At 38.4% G+C, this 15,452-nt stretch overlaps 1 protein-coding gene across 1 annotated transcript in view; it reads right to left on the bottom strand.

Moving 5' to 3' along the window:
* Window positions 1–10,012: 10,012 nt before the first annotated feature.
* LOC117559534 (calcium-activated potassium channel subunit beta-4-like) overlaps window positions 10,013–15,452 on the bottom strand; it is a 15,321-nt gene continuing 9,881 nt past the window's right edge. Inside the window, exon 4 of the mRNA XM_034236323.1 lies at window positions 10,013–14,088. Within this exon, the coding sequence (XP_034092214.1) occupies window positions 13,761–14,088 (328 nt within the window). The 3' untranslated portion in view covers window positions 10,013–13,760. The remainder of the gene's footprint in view (window positions 14,089–15,452) is intronic.

Here is a 15,452-nt window from a genome sequence, read left to right as displayed (position 1 = left end):
CTTTTGAGGTGAAGGTTACAGGACGGACTTTTGGGGATTTTGGCCACTACAGATATTGTGAGTGTTTTTATCTCGTTCAACAATAAAATCCTCGCATCTCAATGTCGAAACTAAAACAATATGTAGTGCACCTCTTATCTCCCTGAATACGACCCAAAGTAACCTCGAAATATAAATTATGAACAAAATAATTAGCATCTCTTCCCCTCTACTAAAAGTATCCTGTAACGTTGACCTGAAGCTGAACCTGCAGTTTCCTATCAGGAGACTTTTCATTCCCGTCAGCTCGTTTTTACATCAAATCATTTCAGATATACGATGAACTTTGAACGCCTCGCTCAGAGAGGCTGGATTTATTACTACTTAACACCTGAACATCAGCAGGAGAGGACTCTTTAAAGTAGAGACACTACATACTGATATACACCTGAACATCAGCAGGAGAGGACTCTTTAAAGTAGAGACACTACATACTGATATACACCTGAACATCAGCAGGAGAGGACTCTTTAAAGTAGAGACACTACATACTGATATACACCTGAACATCAGCAGGAGAGGACTCTTTAAAGTAGAGACACTACATACTGATATACACCTGAACATCAGCAGGAGAGGACTCTTTAAAGTAGAGACACTACATACTGATATACACCTGAACATCAGCAGGAGAGGACTCTTTAAAGTAGAGACACTACATACTGATATACACCTGAACATCAGCAGGAGAGAACTCTTTAAAGTAGAGACACTACATACTGATATACACCTGAACATCAGCAGGAGAGAACTCTTTAAAGTAGAGACACTACATACTGATATACACCTGAACATCAGCAGGAGAGGACTCTTTAAAAGTAGAGACACTACATACTGATATACACCTGAACATCAGCAGGAGAGGACTCTTTAAAGTAGAGACACTACATACTGATATACACCTGAACATCAGCAGGAGAGGACTCTTTAAAGTAGAGACACTACATACTGATATACACCTGAACATCAGCAGGAGAGGACTCTTTAAAGTAGAGACACTACATACTGATATACACCTGAACATCAGCAGGAGAGGACTCTTTAAAGTAGAGACACTACATACTGATATACACCTGAACATCAGCAGGAAGAGGACTCTTTAAAGTAGAGACACTACATACTGATATACACCTGAACATCAGCAGGAGAGGACTCTTTAAAGTAGAGACACTACATACTGATATACACCTGAACATCAGCAGGAGAGGACTCTTTAAAGTAGAGACACTACATACTGATATACACCTGAACATCAGCAGGAGAGGACTCTTTAAAGTAGAGACACTACATACTGATATACACCTGAACATCAGCAGGAGAGAACTCTTTAAAGTAGAGACACTACGTACTGATATACACCTGAACATCAGCAGGAGATAACTCTTTAAAGTAGAGACACTACATACTGATATACACCTGAACATCAGCAGGAGAGGACTCTTTAAAGTAGAGACACTACATACTGATATACACCTGAACATCAGCAGGAGAGGACTCTTTAAAGTAGAGACACTACATACTGATATACACCTGAACATCAGCAGGAGAGGACTCTTTAAAGTAGAGACACTACATACTGATATACACCTGAACATCAGCAGGAGAGAACTCTTTAAAGTAGAGACACTACGTACTGATATACACCTGAACATCAGCAGGAGAGGACTCTTTAAAGTAGAGACACTACACACTGATATACACCTGAACATCAGCAGGAGAGGACTCTTTAAAGTAGAGACACTACATACTGATATACACCTGAACATCAGCAGGAGAGAACTCTTTAAAGTAGAGACACTACGTACTGATATACACCAGCACATCAACAGGAGAGGACTCTTTAAAGTAGAGACACTACATACTGATATACACCTGAACATCAGCAGGAGAGAACTCTTTAAAGTAGAGACACTACATACTGATATACACCTGAACATCAGCAGGAGAGGACTCTTTAAAGTAGAGACACTACATACTGATATACACCTGAACATCAGCAGGAGAGAACTCTTTAAAGTAGAGACACTACATACTGATATACACCTGAACATCAGCAGGAGAGAACTCTTTCAAGTAGAGACACTACGTACTGATATACACCTGAACATCAGCAGGAGAGGACTCTTTAAAGTAGATACACTACATACTGATATACACCTGAACATCAGCAGGAGAGGACTCTTTAAAGTAGAGACACTACATACTGATATACACCTGAACATCAGCAGGAGAGGACTCTTTAAAGTAGAGACACTACATACTGATATACACCTGAACATCAGCAGGAGAGGACTCTTTAAAGTAGATACACTACATACTGATATACACCTGAACATCAGCAGGAGAGGACTCTTTAAAGTAGAGACACTACATACTGATATACACCTGAACATCAGCAGGAGAGGACTCTTTAAAGTAGAGAGACTACATACTGATATACACCTGAACATCAGCAGGAGAGGACTCTTTAAAGTAGAGACACTACATACTGATATACACCTGAATACCAGCAGGAGAGGACTCTTTAAAGTAGAGAGACTACATACTGATATACACCTGAACATCAGCAGGAGAGGACTCTTTAAAGTAGAGACACTACATACTGATATACACCTGAACATCAGCAGGAGAGGACTCTTTAAAGTAGAGACACTACATACTGATATACACCTGAACATCAGCAGGAGAGGACTCTTTAAAGTAGAGACACTATATACTGATATACATCTGAACATCAGCAGGAGAGGACTCTTTAAAGTAGAGAGACTACATACTGATATACACCTGAACATCAGCAGGAGAGGACTCTTTAAAGTAGAGACACTACATACTGATATACACCTGAACATCAGCAGGAGAGGACTCTTTAAAGTAGAGACACTACATACTGATATACACCTGAACATCAGCAGGAGAGGACTCTTTAAAGTAGAGACACTACATACTGATATACACCTGAACATCAGCAGGAGAGGACTCTTTAAAGTAGAGAGCTTTAAGTGAACCACTAGAATGTAAAACAGATCCTCTTGATCATTCAGACAAACATCGGCCGCGGCTCCAAAATGACGTATTGATTGTCGATAAAAGAGTCTCGTGTTTATAAATAGCTGCAGAGTTTAAACTGTGGTATTGATTATAAAAGAAAAACAGCAGTACACGATGTACTGATAGTGATTTTGTGTCGCTTAAATAAATGTTTGTGAGCTCACAAACTAAAGATGAAACACAGTTTTTCTTTAAATTGTCTTATAGGAACAGGAAAGGGTAAAACTTCAGGGATCATTCATTTTATGTTATTTTCTTTCTGTGATTTATTATTCATTTACTGAGAATTAATGATTAAACTATGGATATAAGTAAATGTCATTATTCTTCAAGCTACAGTATGATCTCATGAGGGCTAAAAGAAAAGGGTTGTTTAAAAATACTTCATTATTAAGTAAAACATAACAAATATATGTTTAATAAATGCAATAAAATACATAAATTACCGAATGTTAAGCCAAGAGTTAAGACAGAATCAATCAATCAATGTTTATTTATAGCCCAATATCACAAATGTTACATTTGTCTCAGTGGACTTCAGTTTGTTCAGAATATCAGTATGACAATACAACACCCTCTGTCCTCAGACCCTCTGTCCTTAGACCCTCTGTCCTCAGACCCTCTGTCCTCAGACCCTCTGTCCTTAGACCCTCTGTCCTCAGACCCTCTGTCCTTAGACCCTCTGTCCTCAGACCCTCTGTCCTTAGACCCTCTGTCCTCAGACCCTCTGTCCTTAGAATCTCTGTCCTTAGACCCTCTGTCCTTAGACCCTCTGTCCTCAGACCCTCTGTCCTTAGACCCTCTGTCCTTAGACCCTCACATCGTACAAGGAAACACTTACATAATTTGCATTAAACATTATTTGTACCTAATAAAATGTAATAATAATAATTATAAGGATATAACATTAAAAAGCCTATTTGTTTCTGACATTTGATTTCATGATTTATATATTTTAATCAATTAATTATTTCATATTTATTTATACTTCTTTGTGTTTGCATTATTGATTTTCATTTTTTTAATTATTTAAAAACAAAACAAAAATGTACTCAATAACTATATATATATATATATATAAATAAATAAATAAAATAATAATAAGTGGCGACCCTTTTTTATTGATGTTATGTGGATGTGTAGTATCTGTGTTCCTGTATGTTCAATAAAGGTGTACTTGGCTGAATCTTGAGACATTGCCTCTGTATGTGCTCGGCCTTCGCTCCGCGCTCACATTTAGCTGAGCCCGCGCGCCTTAGCACCGCTGCTACGACTCCATAGAGGACACACTGACTAATACACACTGAACTGCAGACCCCGCCAAATGAAAAGCAGAAAAAGGGAAAAGCTGTTTATTGATTGGACTCTCGAGTTAAAAACCCTCAGGTTGAAGCATCCATCTATTCAAGTGTGAAGGAACATAACTGCACATTAATGCTGAACTCAGCTCGAGTTGAGAGGCGGTTCCAGGCGGTTCGAGGTCGTTCAGGCGTTTCTCTTGAGTTTGCTGTCAGGCTGAAGTCAGGGTTTGATCCTAATGAGGCTCTATCTGCAGATGGAGGTGTTGTTGAGACGTTCAGGTGTTAAACAGCCTCAGAGGACCCAGAGGCTGCAGGTTTTTAATCCTCCGAGCAACAAATCAGCTGATCTGTTACTGTGAGTTATAATGAGAGCTGAGGGTAAGTATGTAGGAGTTGAATACTAAAAAACTGCAGAATGTACCATTACATTATGCATATGATATGGAAGCTCTCTCAACTATTCTTCCATAATTGTATTTTATATATTTATATGTCTTTGATTTAGCATTTCTTATTAAATGTCTTTTTATATATATTGTATATGATTATGAATATCTACCAATTCAAAGTAAATGTGTTGTCAAGAATGTAATGAATACATAAATACAATTAATTAAAACATAATTATAAATAAATATATATAATAAAATAAATAATAATATATGGTTTGAATATGGAGTTAAATGACATGGCAGCTATTGAACAAAATCTGAAATTATTTTTCTAATAATATATTTTTATAAAATCAATTCATGAGATGTCTGTAATCTAAAGAGATGTGCCACCATTTTAGTTTTTCTTTTGGTCGCATCCCTCATCTGGCCCTAATCCTCTTCCGTATTAGGTCGAATGGCAAATATCCACCCGCAGACTAACTTCACTCCACTGTTTACCTAACATTTAGCTAACATTTAACACCAGAAAAACATCAAACAACTAGTGGCGTTTTTATATGTACAAAAGTGGTGGGGCACAAAAAACGTAGATGTCTATAAGCTTCTGCAGTGAGGTTCATGGCTGCTGAGGCTCTGACTCTTCAGGTTTACAAATATTATATTCTGACCTAAATCAAAATATCATATTATTTTCAAAAGCTTTTTTTGTCTGATGCTTCAATTAATTTTAAACAGACAGTTCAACAAAAGGATACCCAAAAAATGTAATTGTATCATTTAAATATTGAATTGTTCTCTCTTAGTAAGATCCCATTTTCAATAACATTGCGGTCTTACCTTGACATGAAGATGAAGTCCATTTGCCTATCCTTCTGGACAAACATCTCTATTACTTTTTTGTAAAAGTCCTCCTTATGTTCTTGTAGTTTCAAAAGTCTATCATAAATCTGATCTAATCAATAGATTTATGATTAGAAAATTATAAAAGTAGGGTAGACACGTGGATATTATCCGGCTGAACAAAACGTGCATTTATCAAACAGGTTTGTTTCCCACAGATCTTATTTTGAGCTATTTTCTAAAATCCTATGGAGAAATCTCATTGCTTTTCTGTGGAGGGAAGCCATGCGCAGCTTACTTCCTGGTTTTAGGACGAGTCTCTCTCCTCCTCTTCACACACCACACTTTTCGCGGCACACGTACTTACAGCCAATCAGCTCTGAATTATGTGAGATGACGTATAGTGGGGATGGCAGCACTATGCCCCTATGGTCATTATTTTTTTGCCACACACATTAAATAGGACAATACTCTGAGCATGCGCAGTGTAGTTTTTACAGTCACCATTGACTTAAACAGGGAGAGGGAGGGACAGGATCGAGTTTTGTCCCACATGGCTCAAAACAGCTCAATAGGCACACACTGTAGACACTAATTAGAAGAACACAGACTAAAACAGCAATGTACAGACGAATCAGATGAATAAACATGATCTTAAAATATATTTTTTAATTTATTTTTTGCATTTTTTTGTAATCATTACTTTTAATACTTTCTGCTGACACTAGGTGGGGCTGTGCCCCACCTGCCCCTAATGACCAGTGTTAACTGTGATGGTTATTCTCGCGTCCAGGAAAGAGAAGCTTAAAAAGGAGACTAAATGGAGTCTCTGAGATGTTTTCAAATTGGTACTTTAATTAATAAAAAGCGCGGTAAAGTCACAAACAGGATATTGTCCGACAGAAAAGCAGCTGTCTCTGGCCCTCGCTAGCAGAGAAAAGAGGCCGAACCGCTCAGGTGATGCTCTTATATAGCTTCTGCTGGCTCCTCCCTGCGGGCCGGCCCTCCACATCTTAATGTCCGTTGTTACGTTTAAACAGAGGATTCAGGCATTGTACATTCAATACATACTTAAACACGCCTCTTCTCCTCATATTGTCTTTCATCACTTTTCCTTTAACACATTCTAAACGTTGTAGTTAATATTCTAAAAAATACAGAAAATACTTCACGGCTGGTTTGGTTTCTGGTCATTCCGGATGTTGTCACATCTTACCCACGTCTGTAAACAATAACTTTATTCAAATAAACTATACCTTCATTTAATATTCAGCAATAATAATACGTCTATAGTTGCAGTGTTAAAATCAGTAGGTTTCGGTGTGCATCACTCCATGTCATTTCGCTACTAAATTAACCTCTATAAGAAATGGTAAACTAGCCACATGCTAACCGGAGATGAAGGATTTTCAGAATAAAAGCTTAACTGACTGTGCACAATAATTTCCTGATTTTTCAGTATAAAACAGCATTTAAACTGAAGGTACATTTAAGGTACATTATGCCATCAAAACATTGATTTTAATTTCTAACACCAGTCGCCACTGCAAACAACAAGCAAACAAATAAGCAAAAATACCAAAAAGGTCATGTTGTATAAAGACTGAAAGAAAGTGTATTTAGTTTACTCACAGTTTTCCTTTTCTTTGAAGAAGTTTACTGAAATCCTTGTTGAGTATTGTTCCTCTGAACTTGTTGCTAACACTAACGGCTAACTAACGGTTAACCAAAACATGGGCCGTTATTATTAAAACTACCGGCAAACTACATTCAACTTTAATATAAAACTCTCCCTGTTGTTTCTGGAGGTTCTCCTGGAGCTTTCCCCCGGTTATTTGACGGTGGCCACACCGGAGGGACTGGTATCAGTTTCTAATTATTAGCTTCACCTGCTAGCTTCACTTGGGGCTATTTGTTTGACAGGTACCGACCGTTAGAGTAGACGTTAGGTTTGACTGACGTTTACAATTACACAATCCAGAGGGCGCTGTTTCACCACTAAGAGATGAAACCTTCAAAAGTGGTGGTGAGGATGATGATACTAACAATAATCATTAGAAAAATAAGATAATAATAATAAAAATAATATTTATAATATGAAATGCATTTTTAATATATTTATTTCAAAAATAAAGAATAACAATTGTTTAAGCAAGAGAGGGTCAGTGTGTGTGTGTGTGTGTGTGTGTGTGTGTGTGTGTGTGTGTGAGAGAGAGATCAATTGAATATTCATTAATAACAAAGAACAAGTGGTCTGACTCAGACAATATGAGAGTGTGTGTGTGTGTGTGTGTGTGTGTGTGTGTGTGTGTGTGTGTGTGTGTGTGTGTGTGTGTGTGTGCATGTGTGTGTGAGAGGACAGATACAAGGACACACTCACATCCAAACAAACCCACTTCACTGTAATATATTTATTATAATAATATCTGTGTCTCTTTTGACCTTTTTAATCCTTTGCTCCCATCTGTTCTTCACTGTTTCCAGATTTTGTCATGTTTACTCGATGGGGCTATGATTATTCTTTTATTTCTGTATGCTGCAGTCTATCCATTTAGAATACCAACATATACATATATATATTAGGGTGGTCCTTAGTGCCATGTACATTTTCAAATTCATTTATTTTAAGCTCCAACCGGAATTCGTTATGATAGTCAAGAAAACTCTCCTGGTGAATTTTATTCAAACTCCAACGACATTTACCCCTCCCTCATCAACCTTGAAGTTTAGCCTCACGTAGGGTGGTCCTTCAAATTGAAAGTCGGAAAGTCTAAGCTCCAACCCCCAGAATTAATTATATTAGTCAAGAAGATATTGATTTTAATAAATGTAAAAAAGCTCTCCAGTGTTTATGACTTGAGAGCAAGTGGAAAAAACTTTTAAAAAAATATGAAATAATTAAAAACAATTGTTAATCATCAAGTAAAGCAACAAAGCCAAGGGTTAAAAATATATAAAATAAAAATATAAAATAATATTGTTAAAAATAATGTTTCTTTACAAGTGATTATAAGAATAAATAATACTTAAATAATAAGTTAACGTGAAAAAAACATTATTTTTCAATAATCAAATATAATAATATTTAAGAATTTAATAAAAAAATTCAATTCATTTGTTTAAGTTATTCACCTTTTGTGAAACAGGTGGAAAAAAGTTTCGGCAGGTGATTTTTCTTCAGTTTTAATAATGTTTCATCGAGCTGGGCTGCCACACAGCAGCTGCAACTGAGGCTACACTTCCAGCTCGATGAGGTGAAAACATTCACCAGGAGAGTTTTCTTGACTAATAGAATTAATTCTGGGGGTTGGAGCTCAGACTTTCCGACTTTCAATTTGAAAGACCACCCTAATATATATATGCAAACGAAGAAGTAGTAGTAAATCTGTAACATGTAAAAATCACCTGCCGAAACTTTTTTCCAACAAATTATTATTATTTTTTTTATTAAATTCTTAAATATTATTATATTTGATTATTGAAAAATAATAGTTATTTTTGATTTATTTATTTTCACGTTAATTTATTATTTATTCTTATTTATTTAAGTATTTTTTATTCTTATAATCACCTGTAAACAAACATTCTTTTTAACAATATTATTTTATATTTGAATTATTTTATTTTATATACTTTCAACCCTTGGCTTTTTCGCTTTACTTGATTATTAACAATTGTTTTTTTCCACTTGCTCTCAAGTCATAAACACTGGAGAGCTAAAATTAATATCTATATATAAATACATGTTAAAATCAATACATGAATAACTGTGAACATGTAAGCTTAATAATTATAAGCGACTCCGTTTGAAGATAAAATGTGTTTTTATTTAAATATCTCTAAATATATCAGGCACTATAGTTATCATCTGTTTATTAAAACATGGAGCTACCTGGGTCACACGGAGCTACCTGACGGAGCTATCTGGGTCACACGGAGCTACCTGACGGAGCTACCTGGGTCACATGGAGCTACCTGGCGGAGCTACCTGGGTCACACGGAGCTACCTGGGTCACACGGAGCTACCTGGGTCACACGGAGCTACCTGGGTCACACGGAGCTACCTGGGTCACACGGAGCTACCTGAAGGAGCTACCTGGGTCACATGGAGCTACCTGGGTAACATGGAGCTACCTGGGTCACATGGAGCTACCTGGGTCACACGGAGCTACCTGGGTCACACGGAGCTACCTGGGTCACATGGAGCTACCTGGGTCACACGGATCTACCTGAAGGAGCTACCTGGGTCACATGGAGCTACCTGGGTCACACGGAGCTACCTGGGTCACATGGAGCTACCTGGGTCACACGGAGCTACCTGGGTCACATGGAGCTACCTGGGTCACATGGAGCTACCTGGGTCACCTGGAGCTACCTGGGTCACACGGAGCTACCTGGGTCACACGGAGCTACCTGACGGAGCTACCTGGGTCACATGGAGCTACCTGGCGGAGCTACCTGGGTCACATGGAGCTACCTGGCGGAGCTACCTGGGTCACATGGAGCTACCTGGCGGAGCTACCTGGGTCACATGGAGCTACCTGGCGGAGCTACCTGGGTCACATGGAGCTACCTGGGTCACACGGAGCTACCTGGGTCACACGGAGCTACCTGGGTCACACGGAGCTACCTGACGGAGCTACCTGGGTCACACGGAGCTACCTGGGTCACACGGAGCTACCTGACGGAGCTACCTGGGTCACACGGAGCTACCTGGGTCACACGGAGCTACCTGGCGGAGCTACCTGGGTCACATGGAGCTACCTGGCGGAGCTACCTGGGTCACATGGAGCTACCTGGCGGAGCTACCTGGGTCACACGGAGCTACCTGGGTCACACGGAGCTACCTGGGTCACACGGAGCTACCTGGGTCACACGGAGGACGGACGACTCAACAGGACAACACATAGAAGAAAAGAGGAGTCTTAATATTAACACAGCAAATTAAATATTTAAAGTACATACATTTCATAAATCAGTTTACAATGAAACACAAATAAATCAGGAGAAAATCTCATTAAATACAAACATCTGTAAGAATATAATTTGCTGTTTTCGTGATAAAGAAGCGACGGACAGTGTTCACAGTTTAGCGTATGGCTTCAGATAGAAAACAGACGACGGCTCGTAAACACGAGATGCTACAGGAGGAGCTACGCTTTCTTTGGAGAATCAACACGGAGAACTCAGGGGCAATCAGGAAATACAAATGATGTTTTTTTAACTAAAATATTATGATTTGATGCCAAAAAAAAAGCAGGAAAATATATTTCGTTTTTGTTTCTGTGTTTTGCTTCCCATAGCAGTCACATCATATTTCATTTGTACCTTTATTTTTAAGTTATCTGTCTTTATAAGAGTGGGTGACATCTCTCAGAAAAACTATTGTAAATGTGAGTAAACATTAAAACATGAAATCATTATTTTAAATACAAAGATCTTTGGAAGTGTTGCCAAAATCTAAAAGAGTAAAAACTAAGAATTAGTTGCCCATTGTGCCTCAGGGAAAACACATCATTTCCATGCCTTTTAGATATTTTCTTATGAATTAAAATACAGTTTCTATGTGGATTTAAAAAAAAATGTAAACATGAAAATATGTCAAGGGGTCCATAAATATGATAGGAAAATTAGTAAAAATACTACAAATAATTCAACTGTAACTACCTGAGGAATAAATATGTCTGCCCGGTGTTTTTATTACATTTAATAATTCTTTAATGTTCAGTTTTGTGTAAATGAAAAATATTATTTTTAAAGATATAAATGTATATAAGGGTTCCACAAATCCAATAGAAAAATGATTAAAAATACTAATAATAATTCAGCTTCAACACCCTTTGTCTACACATTATGGCTTTTGGTTTAGAAAATCAAAGACGACATCAAATCAATTGTTTTTGTCACTGAAGTGTAACGAACAGGCAAGACAGATATTAAAATGCTGCAGAAGCTCGGCTGGTGAACCAGGAGGAACACAGATAACTGATCTGATCCTGAGGAGGAGAAATATGTTTTTTGTTTATTTTTATTTTTTTGGCAGCGACAACACTCGCCTTGTGTCTGTTGCTAGGCGACGTTGGGTAATTTTTAGCCTGCAGGACGGCGGCGGCGGTGGTGAGAAGATTTTTTAGACGTGAGGATGAAAAACTCCCTCTGATGGAGGATGAATCACGAGATCACATCTATTGTTAACAGCGCTGCGTGGCAGAGAGGTAATTTACTGTCAGCCTTTGAAAAGTTACGGCAGGATATCATATTATTTATCAAAGAGAACGGCCTTTTCTACATCTTTAGTTTCTATAACCTCCGAGCTGTGGATCTGCAAGGAGATGCTCACAAGGGTTGATGGTTTGTTAACGTTTAGTAACACGAGGTGCAATAAAGAAAATACAATGATTTAGTGTGAAGTTTTGCACCTTCCTTTGGTCATTCCTGCACAATACTACCAACGATTTCCCTTTAATCTACTGGCAATGGATCTATTTGCACATTTGGGAGAAGCTATAATATGATTGTTGGTTATATTTGAACTAACAAAGCAGAAAATCTAATTCTTCTGGACATGTTTGCACCACTATAAGTCTGCAAAGCTCTTTAAAATATACTTTGAGATTTACTGCATTGCAACCTGAATATATGAATTGTTTTATTTAGCGTTTTGTATCTGTAACCTTTGCTCTGTGTCCGCTGTGCGGCAGGTGGAAGGTCCTGTGGTTTCTCAAGAAGAGCAGCAGGAGTCTCATAAATACTTTATAAAGTTCAATTCATTTACCTTTTCCTCTTTTATCTAAATGCAGAACTGAAAAGTAACAGTGTAAGATTGAGGGTACTTTTTACCTGAAAACTTAAGGTACTTTTTAATATATGTTTACTTTGAATCTTAGTATTTTTACCTGCAATTTTAAGTAATCTTTAAAGTATTTTTAGCCACATTTTTGGTACTTTTTTAAGTATTTCTTAAAATATATTTTTCTTGTTCTGTGTTTTAATCTACTACTTAGCTCATTCATTTGATCACATTACTGTCGCTGAGGAAGTGACTTGTTAGTTACATTATTCATTCATTAATGATACCGTTAGTCTTTCTGCAAAACAAATGAACATGTGATAAAAAAATCAAATAGCAAATTATAAGCAAAAAAACGGCGAGTGAGAAAATAATACTTGCTTTTGTGTTGGAAGTAGAAATGGAAAAGGTAGCGGGGTCCGCTCAGAAATAAGTAAAACACATAATAAATTAAACAAAGTACGTTCTCCAAGAAAGACTGATGGAAGAAACCCTTAATGAAAGATTGCATTGAGTCTTTAAAGTAGAGCTGCAACTAACAATCATTTCATATTCTGCCAAATAAAACGTGAGAAATTGTAAAAAAAAACATCCATCCTAGTTTCTCAAAGTCCAGTATTAGGTTTCTAAATGTCTTGTTGTGTCTGTGATGATATATAACTCCATGTCTTCATATACGAGTGGCGTTTCTGGACATGTTTGCATGAAATGACATTATAGTTGTGTATTACTGGTCTGCGGTTGCAGCTCTACTTCTAGAGTTACAGGACGTCAGGACTTTGGCTCGCTATTTATTTACATTATGGCTACTGGGACTCGAAGGGAAAACTACATTTATAGAAGCGCTACATTAAAGTCACTTTTCCTGACATTGAATTCATCGTACCATCAGAGCAACAACGAGACTGCAGGCGTGAGTCCTAAACCCTCAGGGTCCAGCCAGGGGCGCCGCAAGGGGGTGAAGAGTTAGGACGATTCTAAGGGCCGTGACTGACAGGGGCCCCAACTATTTTAGAACATTAAGAAAGAAATGTTTAAGTAGCCAATGTGATATCTTTTCATGGGGCCCAAAATGCCTGGCGGCGCCCCTGGGTCCAGCACAGAACAACCACGTTATCCCTGCAGTAAGCGGATAACAAATGCTGATGACATCACAGAACTCAACAGCATCTTAAATCCAGAGGAACATCTTCTGCTGGTTTTCCCGTCATCTTCCTCTTCTCAGATTTCTTGGTTTCAATCCCATGATAAGTTAGCGTCGTCGTTAGCACGTTAGCTGTCTTCGCCCACCGGCTTTACAACTAAGCATCCTGATTTAAATTCAAAACAAACTTCCCGTTTTTTGTCTCAGTGTTCCCGATCTCGACGTCGCACCGGAACAGCGAACAGAGGCAGGGTTCGAGTCGGAGAAGAAGACGTTTCGGGGTCAGAGCTCGTTAGCGGGTCTTCGGCTTTGTGTCCGCGGCGCTCCGAGGACCCGGAGGCCGAGAGGTCCTGGCAGACCTCGTAGGAGAACTTCCTCTTCTGGAGCGCCTCGGCCCGGACGGCGAGGGATCGAGCGCAGACGGTCAGGAGCACGATGAGCGTGCCGAGCAGAAGAGAAACCATCGGCCACAGGACGCAGTGCAGCAGCACGCTGGTGTCGTGGGAACGCCGCCACAACACGTCGTCCGGCCTGAGAAACACAAGAAGAAGAAGATAAGAAGATGTCATTTTGTGTTTCTCTGTTGGTAACACACACGGGAGAAGTGAGTTGTTTGCTTGGGCGTTTCTCTTCCAGATTGTTATGGGTTTTTCCTCGTGCTAAACACTTCCACCAAATGTAATGAAAATCGGGATAGTAGTTTTTCCGTAATGCTGTTGACAAACTGTAAAGGGTAAAGGTATTCTGATTCCTAAATTTACTTTCTGACTATTTACAATGCTAATAATAAGCTAAGCTAATGGGGCATGAAGCTAACATTATATTATTGAAGTTAATCTACTGGCAGTCCTACAAATATCTTCCAGGGTGCAACGATAGCATTAGCATCACTAAGACACTAGCATCAGGATATTAGCTAACGGAGGAAACAGTTACTAACTCGTGTTCTTATCTGCACTTTTAACTTTTAGAGACAAACATCTCATTGTTTTCCAACGACAAGCTCTACGTCTTTGATTTAGGATTCAATTATGATTATGATAATAAGTCCATATAAAGTTTACCCAGTAGAAACCAAGTCGTGTGACACTAATACTACACATCTGCGTTCGGAGATGTGAAGATATATAACCTCATACATTTAGGATATAAACCAATAGATCAAGTGACTTTCTCCATCTCTGAGTGCTCCAGTTCTTCTTCCTATAAAACATATTTTAAACTCTGCATCTCCTTATTCATGAAGCAGCGTTTCCTCACGCTGGTCCTCGAGCTGCAGAGATACAAATACAACGAGCCAAGGTCACAGGTAAACACCGGCTGAAGCATTACGCTGACAAACCCTCTGTGTTTGTATTCAGTCCCTGTAGGGGCGAACGTAACCTAAATAGGACCACAAGATAAACGACTGTTGGTTTAAACATTGACCAAGACCTGCTGTTTTATATGACTGCTTTATTTGGGCGATCTCAATATACTCCAGGCATGTCTTGGGACACTTTAGTGACACTTTGCAGCAGAAACACTACAATATCCGTACAGATGGTCTAAAATTGGACCTATATCGACTTTTAAAATTGACAATAAGAGTCATTTCGTTGAGGTCAAAGGCCTCAGATGTAATCTCACACATCCCTCTGTTTCCATCTCCTCTGCATCACACCTGGAAATGGGTTTTTCTCTTTATTAGACGCTCAACTCTTCTGCTAGCATAGCAATATTAGCTAAAGAAGAACATTACTGTTACTGGCATCCGAGAAAGATTGGTGAGAAATGACACAAAATCACTAAGTTGACACAAAAAATTCAAAATTACATAAAAAGACACAAATAGACTACGAAAAGATACGAAATGACTAATAATAGACTCAAAATTACAAAAAAAGAAATAATTA

Source organism: Gymnodraco acuticeps, unplaced genomic scaffold, assembly GCF_902827175.1.
Source record: "Gymnodraco acuticeps unplaced genomic scaffold, fGymAcu1.1, whole genome shotgun sequence".
Taxonomy (NCBI): domain Eukaryota; kingdom Metazoa; phylum Chordata; class Actinopteri; order Perciformes; family Bathydraconidae; genus Gymnodraco; species Gymnodraco acuticeps.
The sequence above is the reverse complement of the archived record's forward strand: the minus strand, read 5'-3'. Positions and strand labels throughout refer to the sequence as shown.